Below are 20,110 nucleotides of genomic sequence, written 5' to 3' on the forward strand. Positions count from 1 at the left end.
GGAGGCGAGCGGAGCGGAGGCTGAACGCCGCAAGACTGATTGCAGTCTTAGCGGATCCGCTCCATTCAGACTGCATCAGGGCGGACGGCTGCGTTCGGGTCCGCTCGTGAGCCCCTTCAAACGGAGCTCACGAGCGGACAGCCGAACGCTAGTGTGAAAGTAGCCTAAGGGTACCAGGTTCCAGACTAACTGTCTTGGGGCCACATTTGACTCTGATCTTTCCTTTGTTCCCCATATTCAATCACTTACACGCTCTTGTCTGCACCTCAAGAATTTCGCCAGAATCCACCCTTTTTCTTACGGTGGAACCGGCAAAAACTCTTGTTGCCTTGATTCATTCTCGTCTTGACTACTGCAAGGCATTACTAATCGGTCTCCCTCTCACTAAAGTCTCCCCCCTTCAGTCTGTCCTAAATGCTGCAGCCAGGCTCATCTATCCATCCAACAGCTACACTGATGCTACTAGCCTGTGCCAGTCACTTCACTGGTTGCCCATCCACTACAGAATACAGTTCAAACTTCTCACCCACAAAGCTCTGCACAGTGCTGCACCTTCATACATCTCCTCCCTTATTTCCATCTACCACCCTACTCGTGCTCTCCACAGTGCTGCACCTCCATACATCTCCTCCCTCATCTCCATCTACCACCCTACTTGTGCTCTCCACAGTGCTGCACCTTCATACATCTCCTCCCTTATTTCCATCTACCACCCTACTCGTGCTCTCCACAGTGCTGCACCTTCATACATCTCCTCCCTCATCTCCATCTACCACCCTACTTGTGCTCTCCACAGTGCTGCACCTTCATACATCTCCTCCCTTATTTCCATCTACCACCCTACTCGTGCTCTCCACAGTGCTGCACCTTCAGACATCGCCTCCCTCATCTCCATCTACCCCCTACTTGTGCTCTCCACAGCGCTGCAACCTTCATACATCTCCTCCCTTATTTCCATCTACAACCCTACTCCTGCTCTCCACAGTGCTGCACCTCCATACATCTACCACCCTACTTGTGCTCTCAACAGTGCTGCAACCCTCCATACATCTCCTCCCTCATTTCCATCTACCAACCTACTCGTGCTCTCCACAGTGCTGCAACCTCCATACATCTCCTCCCTCATCTCCATCTACCCACCCTACTCCTGCTCTCCACAGTGCTGCACCTCCATACTCTCCTCCCTCATCTCCATCTACCACCCTACTCTCGTGCTCTCCACAGTGCTGCAACCTTCATACATCTCCTCCCTCATTTCATCTACCACCCTACTCGTGCTCTCCACAGTGCTGCACCTCCATACATCTCCTCCCTCATCTCCATCTACCCACCCTACTCGTGCTCTCCACAGTGCTGCACCTTCATACATCTCCTCCCTCATCTCCATCTACCACCCTACTCGTGCTCTCCACAGTGCTGCACCTTCATACATCTCCTCCCTCATCTCCATCTACCACCCTACTCGTGCTCTCCACAGTGCTGCACCTCCATACATCTCCTCCCTCATCTCCATCTACCACTCTACTCCTGCTCTCCACAGTGCTGCACCTCCATACATCTCCTCCCTCATCTCCATCTACCACCCTACTCGTGCTCTCCACAGTGCTGCACCTTCATACATCTCCTCCCTCATCTCCATCTACCACCTCTACTCCTGCTCTCCACAGTGCTGCACCTCCATACATCTCCTCCCTCATCTCCATCTACCACCCTACTCGTGCTCTCCACAGTGCTGCACCTTCATACATGTCCTCCCTCATCTCCATCTACCACCCTACTCGTGCTCTCCACAGTGCTGCACCTCCATACATCTCCTCCCTCATCTCCATCTACCACCTTACTCGTGCTCTCCACAGTGCTACACCTCCATACATCTCCTCCCTCATCTCCATCTACCACCTTACTCGTGCTCTCCCACGTGCTACACCGCCATACATCTCCTCCCCATCTCCATCTACCACCCTATCGTGCTCTCCACAGTGCTGCACCTCCATACATCTCCTCCCTCATCTCCATCTACCACCTTACTCGTGCTCTCCACAGTGCGTCCCCTTCATACATCTCCTCCCTCATCTCCATCTACCACCCTACTCATGCTCTCCACAGTGCTGTCCCTTCATACATCTCCCTCATGTCCATCTACCACCCTACTCGTGCTCTCCACAGTGCTGCACCTCCATACATCTCCTCCCATCATCGTCCATCTACCACCTTACTTCGTGCTCATCCACAGTGCTGCACCTTCATAACATCTCCTCCCTCATCTCCATCTACCACCCTACTCGTGCTCTCCACAGTGCTGCACCTCCAACATCCTCCTCCCTCATCTCCATCTACCACACTACTCGTGCTCTCCACAGTGCTGCACCTCCATACATCTCCTCCCTCATCTCCATCTACCACCCTACTCGTGCTCTCCGTTCTGTTAGCGACCTAAGATTAATAACCTCCATAATTAGTTCCTCTCACTCCCGTCTTCAAGACTTCTCTCGAGCTGCACCTACTCTCTGGGATACTCTTCCCTGGAATATTAGGCCAATTCACAACTTCTCCACTTACCTACCAAGCTACCTGAAATGGCTTTTCCCCGACTAAGCCTCTCCCCCACCAACTCCTCTGGCCTGAACTGGATCCTCTAGTAGTCCCAAACCCAAAGCAGATCGGCCGGTACCGCTCCTGTCAGTTCAATAATGGCTCGAATCCTATTTATGACAATCAACTACCTGATGTGTTACCCCCAATTCCTCATGGATTGTAAGCTCTTGCGAGCAGGGCCTTGACTCCTAGTGCTTCAGTTGTATGTTAGCCAGTTACTTTTGTTTTGTACATGAACCCTATGAATTTGTAAAGCGCTGCGGAATCTGGTGGCGCTATAGAAATATTATGATTAGTTAGAGGAGGTGTGAACAGGACGCGCAGCTGAGAATAATGAAGCAGTTTGGTGACCAATGCTCTAATGTTCTGACTACCGATTTTCTCCTCTGTCCCTCAAGAGTTTACTCTGTTGTCAGATCTGATTGGTTATCGAGTCTCAGGTTGTTTTGTCAAGTCCAGAGGAAAGTGTTCACCAGTATCTCCTTACGAGCATGAAAGGTGCATGTAGGGTACTACAAGTTTCAGCAGGCCCAGCAGCTAGATCAGCCCCCCTCCCCCTAGCGCGGGCTCTACTGGGGACGCCCATGTTCCTGGTAACAGTGTGAAGTTTGCTCCCTGGTGAGCGGATGTTAGGCAGATGTGTAGAATTACCTGGAGGACCCTCGTGTGATGCCTCATTACAGCACAGAGCCCCCGCTGGAGGCACCGACACAATTACTGTACAAGAACAGTCTTGTCTGACTGCGGATCGTCAGTTACTGATGGGAACCGGGGGCACTAGGACCTAAACATGGGGGCCGCAGCCAGTGCTCGATATCTTACTGCTGAGGGCAGCAACCTTCGACACTCCAGCTGCTGTGAAACTACAACTCCCAGCGTGCACACTTGTTCGGCTGTTCTTGTAACTCTAACTGAAGTGAAAGGAGAATTCTGGGAGTTGTAGTTTCAGAACAGCTTCAGTGTCGGAGGTCGCCGATCCCTGCCTCAGCTGTATAAGAAAGCAGATCAGTGGTGTGGTGGGGAGCCCAGGGAATCCAGCCTCTACCTCTTCGCCTCTCCACATTAGCCTCTACGCCTTCACCTCTCCACATTAGCCTCTACGCCTTCACCTCTCCTCATTAGCCTCTACGCCTTCACCTCTCCTCATTAGCCTCTACGCCTTCACCTCTCCTCATTAGCCTCTACGCCTTCACCTCTCCTCATTAGCCGCTAGCCTTCACCTCTCCACATTAGGCCTCTAACGCCTTCACCTCTCCACATTAGCCTCTACGCCTTCACCTCTCCCACTTAGCCTCTACGCCTTCACCTTCCACATTAGGCTCTACGCCTTCACCTCTCCTCATTAGCCTCTACGCCTTCACCTCTCCTCATTAGCCTCTACGCCTTCACCTCTCCACATTAGCCTCTACGCCTTCACCTCTCCACATTAGCCCTCTACGCCGTCACCTCTCCACATTAGCCTCTACGCCTTCACCTCTCCACAGTAGGCTCTACGCCTTCACCTCTCCACATTAGCCTCTACGCCTTCACCTCTCCACATTAGCCTCTACGCCTTCAACCTCTCCACATTAGCCTCTACGCCTTCACCTCTCCACATTAGCCTCTACGCCTTCACCTCTCCACATTAGCCTCTACGCCTTCACCTCTCCTCATTAGCCTCTACGCCTTCACCTCTCTCACATTAGCCTCTACGCCTTCACCTCTCCACATTTACCTCCCCACCTTCCTTCCCTCTCCACATTAGCCTCTACCTTCACCTCTCCACATTAGCCTCTACGCCTCTACGCCTTCACCTCTCCACATTAGCCTCTACGCCTTCACCTCTCCACATTAGGCTCTACGCCTTCACCTCTCCACATTAGCCTCTACGCCTTCACCTCTCCACATTAGCCTCTACGCCTTCACCTCTCCACATTAGCCTCTACGCCTTCACCTCTCTACATTAGCCTCTACGCCTTCACCTCTCCACATTAGCCTCTACGCCTTCACCTCTCCACATTAGCCTCTACGCCTTCACCTCTCCACATTAGCCTCTACACCTTTCACCTCTCCACATTAGCCTCTACACCTTCACCTCTCCACATTAGCCTCTACGCCTTCACCTCATCCACATTAGCCTCTACCTCTTCACCTCTCCACAATTAGCCTCTACCTCTTCACATTAGCCTCTAACGCCTTCACCTCTCCACATTAGCCTCTACCTCTTCACCTCTCCACATTAGCCTCTACGCCTTCCCCCTACCTCTCCACAGTAGCCTCTACGCCTTCACCTCTCCACATTAGCCTCTACGCCGTCACCTCTCCACATTAGCCTCTACGCCTTCACCTCTCCACATTAGCCTCTACGCCTTCACCTCTCCACATTAGCCTCTACAGCCTTCACCTCTCCACATTAGCCTCTACCTCTTCACCTCTCCACATTAGCCTCTACCTCTTCACCTCTCCACATTAGCCTCTACCTCTTCACCTCTCCACATTAGCCTCTACCTCTTCACCTCTCCTCATTAGCCTCTACGCCTTCACCTCTCCACATTAGGCCTCTACGCCTTCACCTCTCCACATTAGCCTCTACCTCTTCACCTCTCCACATTAGCCCTCTACGCCTTCACCTCTCCACATTAGCCTCTACGCCTTCACCTCTCCACATTAGCCTCTACGGCCTTCACCTCTCCACATTAGCCTCTACGCCTTCACCTCTCCACATTAGCCTCTACGCCTTCACCCTCTCCACATTAGCCCTCTACGCCTTCACCTCTCCACATTAGCCTCTACGCCTTCACCTCTCCACATTTACCTCCCCACCTTCCTTCACCTCTCCACATTAGCCTCTACCTCTTCACCTCTCCACATTAGCCTCTACGCCTTCACCTCTCCACATTAGCCTCTACCTCTTCACCTCTCCACATTAGCCTCTACCTCTTCACCTCTCCTCATTAGCCTCTATGCCTTCACCTCTCCACATTAGCCTCTACGCCTTCACCTCTCCACATTAGCCTCTACGCCTTCACCTCTCCACATTAGCCTCTACGCCTTCACCTCTCCACATAAGCCTCTACGCCTTCACCTCTCCACATTAGCCTCTACGCCTTCACCTCTCCACATTAGCCTCTACGCCTTCACCTCTCCACATTAGCCTCTACACCTTCACCTCTCCACATTAGCCTCTACACCTTCACCTCTCCACATTAGCCTCTACGCCTTCACCTCTCCACATTAGCCTCTACGCCTTCACCTCTCCACATTAGCCTCTACGCCTTCACCTCTCCACATTAGCCTCTACGCCTTCACCTCTCCACATTAGCCTCTACGCCTTCACCTCTCCACATTAGCCTCTACCTCTTCACCTCTCCACATTAGCCTCTACCTCTTCACATTAGCCCTCTACGCCTTCACCTCTCCACATTAGCCTCTACGCCTTCACCTCTCCACATTTACCTCCCCATCTTCCTTCACCTCTCCACATTAGCCTCTACCTCTTCACCTCTCCACATTAGCCTCTACCTCTTCACCTCTCCACATTAGCCTCTATGCCTTCACCTCTCCACATTAGCCTCTACCTCTTCACCTCTCCACATTTACCTCTACACCTTCCTTCACCTCTCCACATTTACCTCCCCACCTTCCTTCACCTCTCCACATTAGCCTCTACACCTTCACCTCTCCACATTAGCCTCTACGCCTTCACCTCTCCACATTAGCCTCTACGCCTTCACCTCTCCACATTAGCCTCTACTCCTTCACCTCTCCACACTGACCTCTACACCTTCACCTCTCCACATTAGCCTCTACACCTTCACCTCTCCACATTAGCCTCTACACCTTCACCTCTCCACATTAGCCTCTACGCCTTCACCTCTCCACATTAGCCTCTACTCCTTCACCTCTCCACATTAGCCTCTACACTCTTCACCTCTCCACATTAGCCTCTACACCTTCACCTCTCCACATTAGCCTCTATGCCTTCACCTCTCCACATTAGCCTCTACGCCTTCACCTCTCCACATTAGCCTCTACACCTTCACCTCTCCACATTAGCCTCTACCTCTTCACCTCTCCATACTGACCTCTACACCTTCACCTCTCCACACTGACCTCTACACCTTCACCTCTCCACACTGACCTCTACCTCTTCACCTCTCCACATTAGCCTCTACACCTTCACCTCTCCACATTAGCCTCTACACCTTCACCTCTCCACATTAGCCTCTACACCTTCACCTCTCCACATTAGCCTCTACGCCTTCACCTCTCCACATTAGCCTCTACGCCTTCACCTCTCCACATTAGCCTCTACGCCTTCACCTCTCCACATTAGCCTCTACGCCTTCACCTCTCCACATTAGCCTCTACGCCTTCACCTCTCCACATTAGCCTCTACGCCTTCACCTCTCCACATTAGCCTCTACGCCTTCACCTCTCCACATTAGCCTCTACGCCTTCACCTCTCCACATTAGCCTCTACGCCTTCACCTCTCCACATTAGCCTCTACGCCTTCACCTCTCCACATTAGCCTCTACGCCTTCACCCTCTCCACATTAGCCTCTACGCCTTCACCTCTCCACATTAGCCTCTACGCCTTCACCTCTCCACATTAGCCTCTACGCCTTCACCTCTCCACATTAGCCTCTACGCCTTCACCTCCCTCATTAGCCTCTACGCCCCATTAGCCTCTACGCCTTCACCTCTCCACATTAGCCTCTACGCCTTCACCTCTCCACATTAGCCTCTACGCCTTCACCTCTCCACATTAGCCTCTACTCCTTCACCTCTCCACATTAGCCTCTACACCTTCACCTCTCCATACTGACCTCTACACCTTCACCTCTCCACACTGACCTCTACACCTTCACCTCTCCACACTGACCTCTACCTCTTCACCTCTCCACATTAGCCTCTACGCCTTCGCCTCTCCACATTAGCCTCTACACCTTCACCTCTCCACATTAGCCTCTACACCTTCACCTCTCCATACTGACCTCTACACCTTCACCTCTCCACATTAGCCTCTACGCCTTCGCCTCTCCACATTAGCCTCTACACCTTCACCTCTCCACACTGACCTCTACACCTTCACCTCTCCACACTGACCTCTACCTCTTCACCTCTCCACATTAGCCTCTACACCTTCACCTCTCCACACTGACCTCTACACCTTCACCTCTCCACACTGACCTCTACACCTTCACCTCTCCACATTAGCCTCTACACCTTCACCTCTCCATACTGACCTCTACACCTTCACCTCTCCACACTGACCTCTACACCTTCACCTCTCCACACTGACCTCTACCTCTTCACCTCTCCACATTAGCCTCTACGCCTTCGCCTCTCCACATTAGCCTCTACACCTTCACCTCTCCACATTAGCCTCTACGCCTTCACCTCTCCACATTAGCCTCTACCTCTTCACCTCTCCACATTAGCCTCTACACCTTCACCTCTCCACATTAGCCTCTACACCTTCACCTCTCCACATTAGCCTCTACACCTTCACCTCTCCACATTAGCCTCTACGCCTTCACCTCTCCACATTAGCCTCTACGCCTTCACCTCTCCACATTAGCCTCTACCTCTTCACCTCTCCTCATTAGCCTCTACGCCTTCACCTCTCCACATTAGCCTCTACGCCTTCACCTCTCCACATTAGCCTCTACCTCTTCACCTCTCCACATTAGCCTCTACGCCTTCACCTCTCCTCATTAGCCTCTACGCCTTCACCTCTCCACATTAGCCTCTACGCCTTCACCTCTCCACATTAGCCTCTACGCCTTCACTTCTCCACATTAGCCTCTACCTCTTCACCTCTCCACATTAGCCTCTACACCTTCACCTCTCCACATTAGCCTCTACGCCTTCACCTCTCCACACTGACCTCTACACCTTCACCTCTCCACACTGACCTCTACCTCTTCACCTCTCCACATTAGCCTCTACGCCTTCGCCTCTCCACATTAGCCTCTACAACCTTCACCTCTCCATACTGACCTCTACACCTTCACCTCTCCACATTAGCCTCTACGCCTTCGCCTCTCCACATTAGCCTCTACACCTTCACCTCTCCACACTGACCTCTACACCTTCACCTCTCCACACTGACCTCTACCTCTTCACCTCTCCACATTAGCCTCTACACCTTCACCTCTCCACATTAGCCTCTACACCTTCACCTCTCCATACTGACCTCTACCACCTTCACCTCTCCACACTGACCTCTACAACCTTCACCTCTCCACACTGACCTCTACCTCTTCACCTCTCCACATTAGCCTCTACGCCTTCGCCTCTCCACATTAGCCTCTACACCTTCACATCTCCACATTAGCCTCTACACCTTCACCTCTCCACATTAGCCTCTACAACCTTTCACCTCTCCACATTAGCCTATACAGACTTCACCTCTCCACATTAGCCTCTACGCCGGTCACCTCTCCACATTAGCCTCTACGCCTTCACCTCTCCACAATTAGCCTCTACCTCTTCACCTCTCCTCAGTAGCCTCTACGCCTTCACCTCTCCACATTAGCCTCTACGCCTTCACCTCTCCACATTAGCCTCTACCTCTTCACCTCTCCACATTAGCCTCTACGCCTTCACCTCTCCTCATAGCCTCTACGCCTTCACCTCTCCACATTAGCCTCTACCCCTTCACCTCTCCACATTAGCCTCTACGCCTTCACCTCTCCACATTAGCCTCTACGCCTTCACTTCTCCACATTAGCCTCTACCTCTTCACCTCTCCACATTAGCCTCTACACCTTCACCTCTCCACATTAGCCTCTACGCCTTCACCTCTCCACATTAGCCTCTACGCCTTCACCTCTCCTCATTAGCCTCTACACCTTCACCTCTCCACATTAGCCTCTACGCCTTCACCTCTCCACATTAGCCTCTACGCCTTCACCTCTCCACATTAGCCTCTACGCCTTCACCTCTCCACATTAGCCTCTACGCCTTCACCTCTCCACATTAGCCTCTACGCCTTCACCTCTCCACATTAGCCTCTACGCCTTCACCTCTCCACATTAGCCTCTACGCCTTCACCTCTCCACATTAGCCTCTACGCCTTCACCTCTCCACATTAGCCTCTACGCCTTCACCTCTCCACATTAGCCTCTACGCCTTCACCTCTCCACATTAGCCTCTACGCCTTCACCTCTCCACATTAGCCTCTACGCCTTCACCTCTCCACATTAGCCTCTACGCCTTCACCTCTCCACATTAGCCTCTACGCCTTCACCTCTCCACATTAGCCTCTACCTCTTCACCTCTCCACATTAGCCTCTACGCCTTCACCTCTCCACATTAGCCTCTACCTCTTCACCTCTCCACATTAGCCTCTACGCCTTCACCTCTCCACATTAGCCTCTACCTCTTCACCTCTCCACATTAGCCTCTACCTCTTCACCTCTCCACATTAGCCTCTACGCCTTCGCCTCTCCACATTAGCCTCCACACCTTCACCTCTCCACATTAGCCTCCACACCTTCACCTCTCCACATTACATAGTTACACAGGTTGAAAAAACGTCAATCTTTCTCAGATCAATTATCAGCTTAATTATAGCCCTAATGCTGTTTGTCATTAGATAGGCGTCCGGCCCTGTTTAATGCTGACATAGTATCCACCATCACTACCTCTCGAGGCCGGACGTTCCATAGTGTGACTGCTCTACCTGTAAAGAATCCTTTCCCATACTGATGTCTCCTCACACAATGAATGTCCCTGATCCTTTGTGAAGTCCTTGGAATGGACACATTATGTCCCCGTTCTATGTACTGACCACGTGTGGCGTCACAAGGGATTTTTTAAAGGGGTGATAATACATTGGGATCACAGTTTTTTATTTTTATTTTTTTCAAACCCTAAAATCCTACTTGCTTTTGCAGGTGCTGCCTGACATTGTGTACTGCTTACTCCTCACCAGAATACCCAAGTCATATTCACTTTTCCACCTTCACCTCTCACATGTTCTCTTCATTTACCTTTCCTTAATTTCTCACATTTACTTCTCCATCTTCATCTCCCCACCTCTATCTCTCCCCCTTTACCCCTCCATCTTCATCTTTTCTCCTTCACCTATCCAAGCTTCACCTCTCCACCTTCACTTCTACTTCTCCCCCTTCTTCTCCAGCTTGATGTCCCCACCTTTGTCTCCACTTTCATTATCCTGTTTATTGCACACCCGGTTTTTGACTTCTACAGGCCACATTGCTGGGTGGATTGTGTAGAACATTCCATGATGGGAGTTCTGAGACTTCTTTGAACATGATACTTCAGGGGCACAAGGATGAGCAGATGTTTGGAGTCATGGAGATCTCTGAGGTCTTTAGACGACCTTGTAAAGCGGGGGTGGGGAACCTATTTGCTGTTGAGGGCCATTTGGATATTTGTAACATCGTTCGGGGGCCAAACAAAACTCTCAACTTAAAAATGTGACTGCTGTTTTTGGACAAACATATAAGTGACTTAGGGGTAAGTTACAGAAATTGCGTTTCAATTTAAAAAAATCTAGAGCGCTGTATTTTTGCAGCACAAAATGGCGCCTGAACTATATACTACAGCCGCCATCTTGACCACATATAGCAGTCTGATTTTTAAGTTTAGAATGTTATTTATTTAGCATTAATGGCAGCCAAGCTGTCCCTTTCTCAGTCTCAGATCTGCCCCCCACCTCCTATCAGACCCCCCAGCCTACATCAGACTCCCATCAGATCTCTCAGCCTCAGATCAGACTCCCATCAGACCTCCCTAGCCTCAGATCAGCACCCCCCCCAGCCTCAGATCAGACTCCCAGTCTCAGATTAGTCCCCATCAGACTCCCCAGCCTCAGATAAGACAATAAAAATAAATAAACTTACCTCTCCAGTTCTGGACGACGCTGCCACTTGGAAGATTCACTTACCCTCCCTGGTCTTCTTCCTGCCGCGCTGTACTATGACCTGTCAGCGTCACTATATGTTCTGGCAGGGGGCCGTATGTGGCCCTCAGGCCGGAGGTTCCCCACCCCTGTTGTAAAGCTCATGATTGTCAGTTTAATTGTGGCTGATTTGAGTTTCTTTCGTTGCAGCCAGCCTGGTGACCATGGCCGTACTGTGGAAGGGAAACCTGGACATGTCCAAATCCATTGTCTACTACTTGGTGGCCTTAGCTGTGGCTAATTTTCTACTCATCCTTGTGGTGACTGTCTTCCGGGATATCTTCTACTTCTATGTGGACATCACCCTTTGGTGGCCTGAGCCCTCCTGTGGTGTCAGTAATTGGATCTACTTCACTTGTGTCTACTCCCTCACGTGGCTCACTGTGGCCTTCTCTGTTGACCGTTATATCATCATATGTTGTATGAAGCTAAAGCTCAGGTTCTGTAAGCCCTCTGTTACTCGGTGGGTCATCCTTTTTGTATGTGTATGTGCATTCTTTGTGGCCATGCCGACCTTCTGGATGTATGTACCAGTCCGGACCACCACACCAGATGGGGCTCTCTTTCACATTTGTTCTTTAAATCGCAACCTGAGTTCAATACCCTTCTTGTCAATCTATGACCACATCCAGACCACGGTCTGGATAGTCTTTCCACTTGTATCTTTACTGCTAACCAATGGCTTGACTGTCTGGCACATTAATATGGCCACCAGACTTCGACAAGGCCTCAAGGGGTCATCCACTGGAAAGCAGTCAGAGGATCAGGAGGTGGCAAGGAGGAGAAAGTCTGTGACTCTCCTTGCAATGATTTCTATTTCATTTCTGGTCCACTGGCTGCCTAAAATGGTTGTCAAAGTTTTGGAAAGGTTCACGTATCCACCGGTAAACCGCTATGACTTCTACCATCCTGTCAACGTGGTGAGGATGGTGTGTAACATGCTGATTGTCTTCAGCTCGTTCAGTAATGTCTGTATCTACTCCCTCACCATCACTAAATTCAGGGAGGAACTGTTCAAAGGAGTCAAGTTTATCCTCAGATTCCTCTGCCTCAATTCTCCCTCGACCTTCTCTGCATCCAAACCTACAGAAATATTTACAGTACAAGACACTACGCAGCTGACATCCGCCATGGAACACCAGTGAGAGCCGGAGAGACATCTCTACTGGCTCTGTCCAAGTGGTGAGACACAGGATACAGTAGAGCCGAGCCGACAACGCTCATAGCTGAAGACCATCAGAAGAACCTTTATTTTAATTAGACAAATCTGGGGGTTACAGTGTAGAGGTGGGGGTAAGATAATTACTGATGAAACATGGACAAAGCACAACTGGTGGGTGGGATCTGCCGCCACAACACGAACATGTATGGATGTGTGGGACAAGCGGACACAGTGGGCAGCGATGAGTCTCTGGGTGGTGACAGTATAAAGCATATACAGTATTGTCCTCTGGTAGAAGCAGCCATGTGCTGAGACATGTGGTACACTGGGGCATCAAGGACACAGAGATGAAGACCGTTTAAGTGACCTGTGAAGTGTATTTTGCTAAATAAACATGTCCTCTGCTCTCAAGGGTCTGACTATTGATTTTTCACTGAATTATAACCACAAGGGGCGCTGCGTGACACTTTTCATCTCTTATCACAGGTTTAGCCATCAGCCACTCATATGAGGATGGAGTTAGTTTGGAGATGTGGCCATTGAGGGTTTGATTGTTAAAAATGTTCCTCAGGTGTCAACACCTGGAGATATGAGCTGGTCACAGGATGGACCTCATAGGAAAGCACTGAGGTTGTGGTAGTCCTACAGTCACATGCGACCAACAGTTGCTGATGATTGTCAGTGACCTCGGTGATCGTTGCGTCCAGTCCCATAAGTAGTCACATCATGGCTGGAGAAGAGTTTCTCCTGTCCATGGAGATTTGCTCCTCCTGATGTTCGTCTTGGGTCACTAAGATGATTGCAACGAAGGGTCCGTGGTTTGAGTCAACACACAAGTGAATAGTCCTCTATGAGACTTGTATATGTGTTCATGAGATGATTATGACATGGGCATTCCTGGTTATGGCACAGTTGACCGTAGACAGTACGCAGCCCTGAACTCTGCACCTACAGACATAGGTTCCCTCAAGTATATCTCCACACAGGGAGAGGGGTGAGTGCAGAGACTGTGGAGGACTAACCAAGGGAGGGTTGACAATGAGCTTCATGTGATTAGATACATACAGAGACTTTTCTACTGAAGACCAAAGCTCCTGGCCAAATGAACCAATATGGCTGGTGGGGATCCTCGTGATACGATGTATCTAGGAGGTGTTCCTCATGTAGATATTCTAGACTGGTCGTCAGGGAAGAAAATCCTCTCACTTCATTAAAGTTTTCAAGGCGTTGGGAGGATGGCCACCATCTTTAGCTTTCTCTGAATGTTCCCCACCTCGTCTCGGCATTGCTGCTCCCTCAGCAACTCCTTGTTCTTTTCTTCAAGCCTATTCTTCTGGACTTGCAGGAGTCGGTATTGATGGATGAGATGGAGCAGCTCTTGTCTCAGGCTCTGGTTTTCCTCCTTGACCTTGGTGCTCACCTCCTGAAGAGCCTTCTTGGCCTCCTCCTGGGCCTTCTGGCTCAGTTGGCTGAGCTGCTCCTTAGAGTTCTGTTGACACTGGGTCTTTTCACGCAGGAAGGCGCTCTTCACCCTCAGCATGGCCTCGGCGTGCTTCCCCCGTTGGGCCATGACTTCATCATCCAGACATTTAATGAGGGAGACCTGCTCCTTCTGAAGTTCTTTCGTGGGTTCCAGTTCTTCCAGCTCCTTCCTCAGGTTGGCGAGTTCGGCTTCTCTCCGGAGAAGGAGGTCCCTCAGATTCTTTTCTTCAGCAGAGAATTTGGACTTGAGTTCTTGTTTCTGGTGCTGGATGTTCTGCAGCTCGCGCTGGTTCTGGTCGTTCAGGCTGATGATGACGTCCTGGCGTCGCTGGCTCCTCTTGCTCATGTACAGCAGGTACTCCTGGCTCTCCACCCGCACCCTCTCCGACTCTTCTTGAAGGAACTCATTCTCCCTCCGCAGCTGTTCCAGCCGTCGTCTCAGTCCCTCCTGCTCGGCCACCAGCTGGTTGTGTTCATCCTGCAGCTGGACCTCCCGCTCGCTCACCACCACCTCCTTCTCCTCAGATCCCTCCTCAGCATGCACCGAGGCCGCACCTCCGGGCGAGCGGGACACCGTTCCTGGAGACTTCTTCTTAGGTGGCATCTGTAAAGATGAAAGACGGGACTGAGGTGAGATATCAGCACCTACAACCGTACCATCATCCTGATATAATAAATGCAGCTCTGGAAGTGACTGGAGTATAAACACGATGTAAATGTATAATAGAGACTGCAGCTCTGGATGTGACTGGAGTATAGACACAATGTAAAAGTATGATAGAGACTGCAGCTGTGGTAGTGACTGGAGTATAGACAGTATGTAAATATATGATAGTGACTGCAGCTCTGGTACTGACTGGAGTATAGACACAATGTAAATGTATGATAGTGACTGCAGCTCTGGTAGTGACTGGAGTATAGATACAATGTAAATGTATGATAGTGACTGCAGCTCTGGAAGTGACTGGAGTATAGACACAATGTAAATTGAAGACAGAGACTGCAGCTCTGGTAGCGACTGGAGTATAGACACGATGTAAATGTATGATAGGGACTGCAGCTCTGGTAGTAACTGGAGAATAGGCATGATGTAAAAGTATGATAGAGACTGCAGCTCTGGAAGTGACTGGAGTATAGACAGTATGTAAAAGTATGATAGAGACTGCAGCTCTGGTAGCGACTGAAGTATAGACCTGATGTAAATATATGATAGAGACTGCAGCGCTGGAAGTGACTGGAGTATAGACTATATAAATGTGGAATAATAACTGCAGATCTCGAAGTGACTGGAGTATAGACAGAATTTAAATGTATGATAGAGACTGCAGCTCTGGATGTGACTGGAGTATAGAACGATGTAAAAGTATGATAGTGACAGCAGCTGTGGTAGTGACTGCAGTATAGACATGATGTAAATAAAAATAGAGACTGCAGCTCTGGTAGTGACTGGAGTATAGACACGATGTAAAAGTATTATAGCGACTGCAGCTCTGGAAGTGACTGGAGTATAGACAGTATGTAAATTTAAGACTGCAGCTCTGGAAGTGACTAAAGTATAGACACAATGTAAAATTATGATAGTGACTGCAGCTCTGGAAGTGACTGGAGTATAGACACAATGTCAATGTATCACAGAGACTGCAGCTCTGGTAGCGACTGGAAAATAGACACAATGTAAATGTATGATAGAGACTGCAGCTCTGGTAGTGATTGGAGTATAGACACGATGTAAAAGTATTATAGCGACTGCAGCTCTGGAAGTGACTGGAGTATAGACAGTATGTAAATTTAAGACAGAGACTGCAGCTCTGGAAGTGACTAAAGTATAGACACAATGTAAAATTATGATAGTGACTGCAGCTCTGGAAGTGACTGGAGTATAGACACAATGTCAATGTATCACAGAGACTGCAGCTCTGGTAGCGACTGGAAAATAGACAATGTAAATGTATGATAATTGCAGCTCTGGAAGTAACTGGAGTACCGACACGATGTAAATGTATGATAGAGACTGCAGCTCTGGAAGTAACTGGAGTATAGATGATGTAAATGTATGATAATAACTGCAGCTCTGGAAGTGACTGGAGTATAGACACGATGTAAATGTATAATAATAACTGCAGCTCTGGAAGTGACTGGAGTATAGATGCGATGTAAATTTATGAATGTATGATAGTGACTGCAGCTCTGGAAGTGACTGGAGTATAGATGATGTAAATGTATGATAATAACTGCAGCTCTGGAAGTGACTGGAATATAGACACGATGTAAAAGTATGATAGAGACTGCAGCTCTGGTAGTGACTGGAGTATAGACACAATGTAAATGTATGATAATTGCAGCTCTGGAAGTGACTGGAGTATAGATGCGATGTAAATGTATGATAACTGCAGCTCTGGAAGTGACTGGAATATAGACACAATGTAAAAGTATGATAGAGACTGCAGCTCTGGTAGTGACTGGAGTATAGACACAATGTAAATTGAAGACAGAGACTTCAGCTCTAGAAGTAACTGGAGTATAGACACGATGTAAATTAAAGACAGAGACGGCAGCACTGGAAGTGACTGGAGTATAGATGATGTAAATGTATGATAACTGCAGCTCTGGAAGTGACTGCAGTATAGACACGATGTAAAAGTATGATAGAGACTGCAGCTCTGGTAGTGACTGGAGTATAGACAGTATGTAAATGTATGATAGAGACTGCAGCTCTGGAAGTGACTGGAGTATAGACACGATGTAAAAGTATGATAGAGACTGCAGCTCTGGTAGTGACTGGAGTATAGACGAAATGTAAATGTATGAATGTATGATAGTGACTGCAGCTCTGGAAGTGACTGGAGTATAGACACAATGTCAATGTATGATAGTGACTGCAGCTCTGGAAGTGACCGGAGTATAGACACGATGTAAATGTATGATAATAACTGCAGATCTGGTAGTGACTGGAGTATAGACAGTATGTAAATGTATGATAATAACTGCAGCTCCGGTGGTGACTGGAGTATAGACCTGATGTAAATGTATAATAATAACTGCAGCTCTGGAAGTGAATGGAGTATAGATGATGCAAATATATGATAATAACTGCAGCTCTGGTAGTGACTGGAGTATAGACATGATGTAAATGTATGATAGAGACTGCAGCTCTGGAAGAAACTGGAGTATAGATAGTATGTAAATTTAAGACAGAGACTGCAGCTCTGGAAGTGACTGGAGTATAGACACAATGTAAATGTATGATAGAGACTGCAGCTCTGGAAGTGACTGGAGTATAGACACGATGTAAATTTATAATAATAACTGCAGCTCTGGAAGTGACTGGAGTACAGACGCGATGTAAAAGTATGATAGAGACTGCAGCTCTGGTACTGACTGGAGTATAGACATGATGTAAATTAAAGACAGAGACTGCAGCTCTGGAAGTGACTGGAGTATAGATGATGTAAATGTATGATAATAACTGCAGCTCTGGAAGTGACTGGAGTATACACACCATGTAAATGTATGATAGAGACTGCAGCTCTGGAAGTGACTGGAGTATAGACACGATGTAAATGTATAATAATAACTGCAGCTCTGAAAGTAACTGGAGTATTGACACGATGTAAAAGTATAATAGAGACTGCAGCTCTGGTAGTGACTGGAGTATAGACACAATGTAAATTTATAATAATAACTGCAGCTCTGAAAGTGACTGGAGTATAGACACGATGTAAAAGTATGATAGAGACTGCAGCTCTGGAAGTGACTAGAGTATAGACACGATGTAAATTGAAGACAGACTGCAGCTCTGGAAGTGACTGGAGTATAGATGATGTAAATATATGATAATAACTGCAGCTCTGGTAGTGACTGGAGTATAGACACGATGTAAAAGTATGATAGAGACTGCAGCTCTGGTAGTGATTGGAGTATAGACACGATGTAAATGTATGATAATTGCAGCTCTGGTAGTGACTGGAGTATAGACACGATGTAAATGTATGAAAGAGACTGCAGCTCTGGAAGTAACTGGAGTATAGATAGTATGTAAATTTAAGACAGACTGCAGCTCTGGAAGTGACTGGAGTATAGATGATGTAAATGTATGATAATAACTGCAGCTCTGGAAGTGACTGGAGTATAGACACGATGTAAATGTATGATAATAACTGCAGCTCTGGAAGTGACTGGAGTATAGACAGTATTTAAATGTATGATAATAACTGCAGCTCCGGTGGTGACTGGAGTATAGACACAATGTAAATGTATAATAATAACTAACTGCAGCTCTGGAAGTGACTAGAGTATAGATGATGTAAATATATGATAATAACTGCAGCTCTGGTAGTGACTGGAGTATAAACACGATGTAAAAGTATGATAGAGACTGCAGCTCTGGTAGTGATTGGAGTATAGACAGTATGTAAATGTATGATAGAGACTGCAGCTCTGGTAGTGACTGGAGTATAGACAGTATGTAAATGTATGATAGAGACTGCAGCTCTGGAAGTGACTGGAGTATAGACAGGATGGAAATGTATGATAGTGACTGCAGCTCTAGTAGTGACTGGAGTATAGACACGATGTAAATGTATGATAGAGACTGCAGCTCTGGTAGTAACTGGAGTATAGACCTGAAATACCTGCAGTACAGTTTGCGGCTGTGGCAGTGACTGGCGTATAACGGATATAGCTCAGGTTCAGTAGGAGGTAGGTACACGGCGGTCGGTGCTCGGTGCTCGGCTACTCTGCTCTGGCTCCGGTCGCTCTCTGCCTTCTCCACGATTTGCCGTCTCCATGGTAACTGTACACAATGGCCGCACTCTGGCTGTGGAGCGGGAGCCCTCTAGTGGCGGGCGGAGGAACAGCAGCCGCTGTATTAGGCAGTGGTCGGCATTTTCTGCAGTTTTCGGTTCGCCGGTGGTCACGTGGTCAGAAAAAGATTCGTCTTATTTACTCTTGTAATCACAGGACCGAATAATCTGCCAATCACAGGTCCGGAGAATCTGCCAATCACAGGACCGGAGAATCTGCCAATCACAGGATCGGAAAATCTGCCAATCACAGGACCGGAGAATCTGCCAATCACAGGACCGGAGAATCTGCCAATCACAGGACCGGAGAATCTGCCAATCACAGGACCGGAGAATCTGCCAATCACAGGACCGGAGAATCTGCCAATCACAGGATCGGAAAATCTGCCAATCACAGGATCGGAAAATCTACCAATCACAGGACAGGAGAATCTGCCAATCACAGGACATAAGAATCTGCCAATCACAGGACCGGAGAATCTGCCAATCACAGGAACGGGGAATCTGCCAATCACAGGACCGGAAAATCTGCCAATCACAGGACCGGAAAATCTGCCAATCACAGGTCCAGAGAATCTGCCAATCACAGGACCGGAGAATCTGCCAATCACAGGACCGGAGAATCTACCAATCACTGGACTATTGACTATTATAAAGTCAGTGTACGGAGGTATTTTTTGGTAACTGTATGGAGGTATTATTCAGTCAGTGTACGGAGGCATTTTTTTTCCATCTCACCACTCACCAGTCCATCTCACCACTCACCAGTCCACCTCACTACTTGTCAGTCTACCCCACCACTCATCAGTCCATCTCACCACTCATCGATCCACCTCACCACTCACCACTTATTGATCCATCTCACCACTCATCAGTCCATCTCACCACTCATCCGTCTATCTCACTACTTGTCAGTCCACCCCACCACCCACCAGTCCACCTCACCACTCATCAGTCCATCTCACTACTCGTTAGTCCACCCCACCACTTATTGATCCATCTCACCACTCCAGTCCACCTCACCACTCATCAGTCCATCTCACCACTCATCAGTCCACCTGACCACTTATCAATCCATCTCACCACTCATCAGTTCATCTCACTACTTGTCAGTCCACCCCACTACTCACCAGTCCACCTCTCCACTCATC

The 20,110-nt window shown here is 48.7% G+C and overlaps 2 protein-coding genes across 2 annotated transcripts in view; one reads left to right on the plus strand and one right to left on the minus strand.

The window, feature by feature from the left end:
• The window catches only part of LOC122933974 (probable G-protein coupled receptor 139), a 32,938-nt gene extending 20,280 nt beyond the window's left edge, over window positions 1-12,658 (plus strand). The window contains exon 2 of the mRNA XM_044289066.1: window positions 11,664-12,658. Coding sequence (XP_044145001.1) covers window positions 11,664-12,658 — 995 coding nt within the window. The remainder of the gene's footprint in view (window positions 1-11,663) is intronic.
• A 36-nt stretch (window positions 12,659-12,694) lies between these two features.
• CCDC166 (coiled-coil domain containing 166) lies at window positions 12,695-18,911 on the minus strand. Its single transcript, XM_044292094.1, has 2 exons — window positions 18,789-18,911; window positions 12,695-14,761 (listed from the first exon to the last, which is right to left on the minus strand). The coding sequence occupies exon 2, from the start codon at window positions 14,759-14,761 to the stop codon at window positions 13,895-13,897; it is 867 nt and encodes a 288-aa protein (XP_044148029.1). The 5' UTR covers window positions 18,789-18,911; the 3' UTR covers window positions 12,695-13,894.
• Window positions 18,912-20,110: the final 1,199 nt, after the last annotated feature.

This window comes from Bufo gargarizans, chromosome 4 (genome assembly GCF_014858855.1).
Source record: "Bufo gargarizans isolate SCDJY-AF-19 chromosome 4, ASM1485885v1, whole genome shotgun sequence".
Taxonomy (NCBI): Eukaryota; Metazoa; Chordata; class Amphibia; order Anura; family Bufonidae; genus Bufo; species Bufo gargarizans.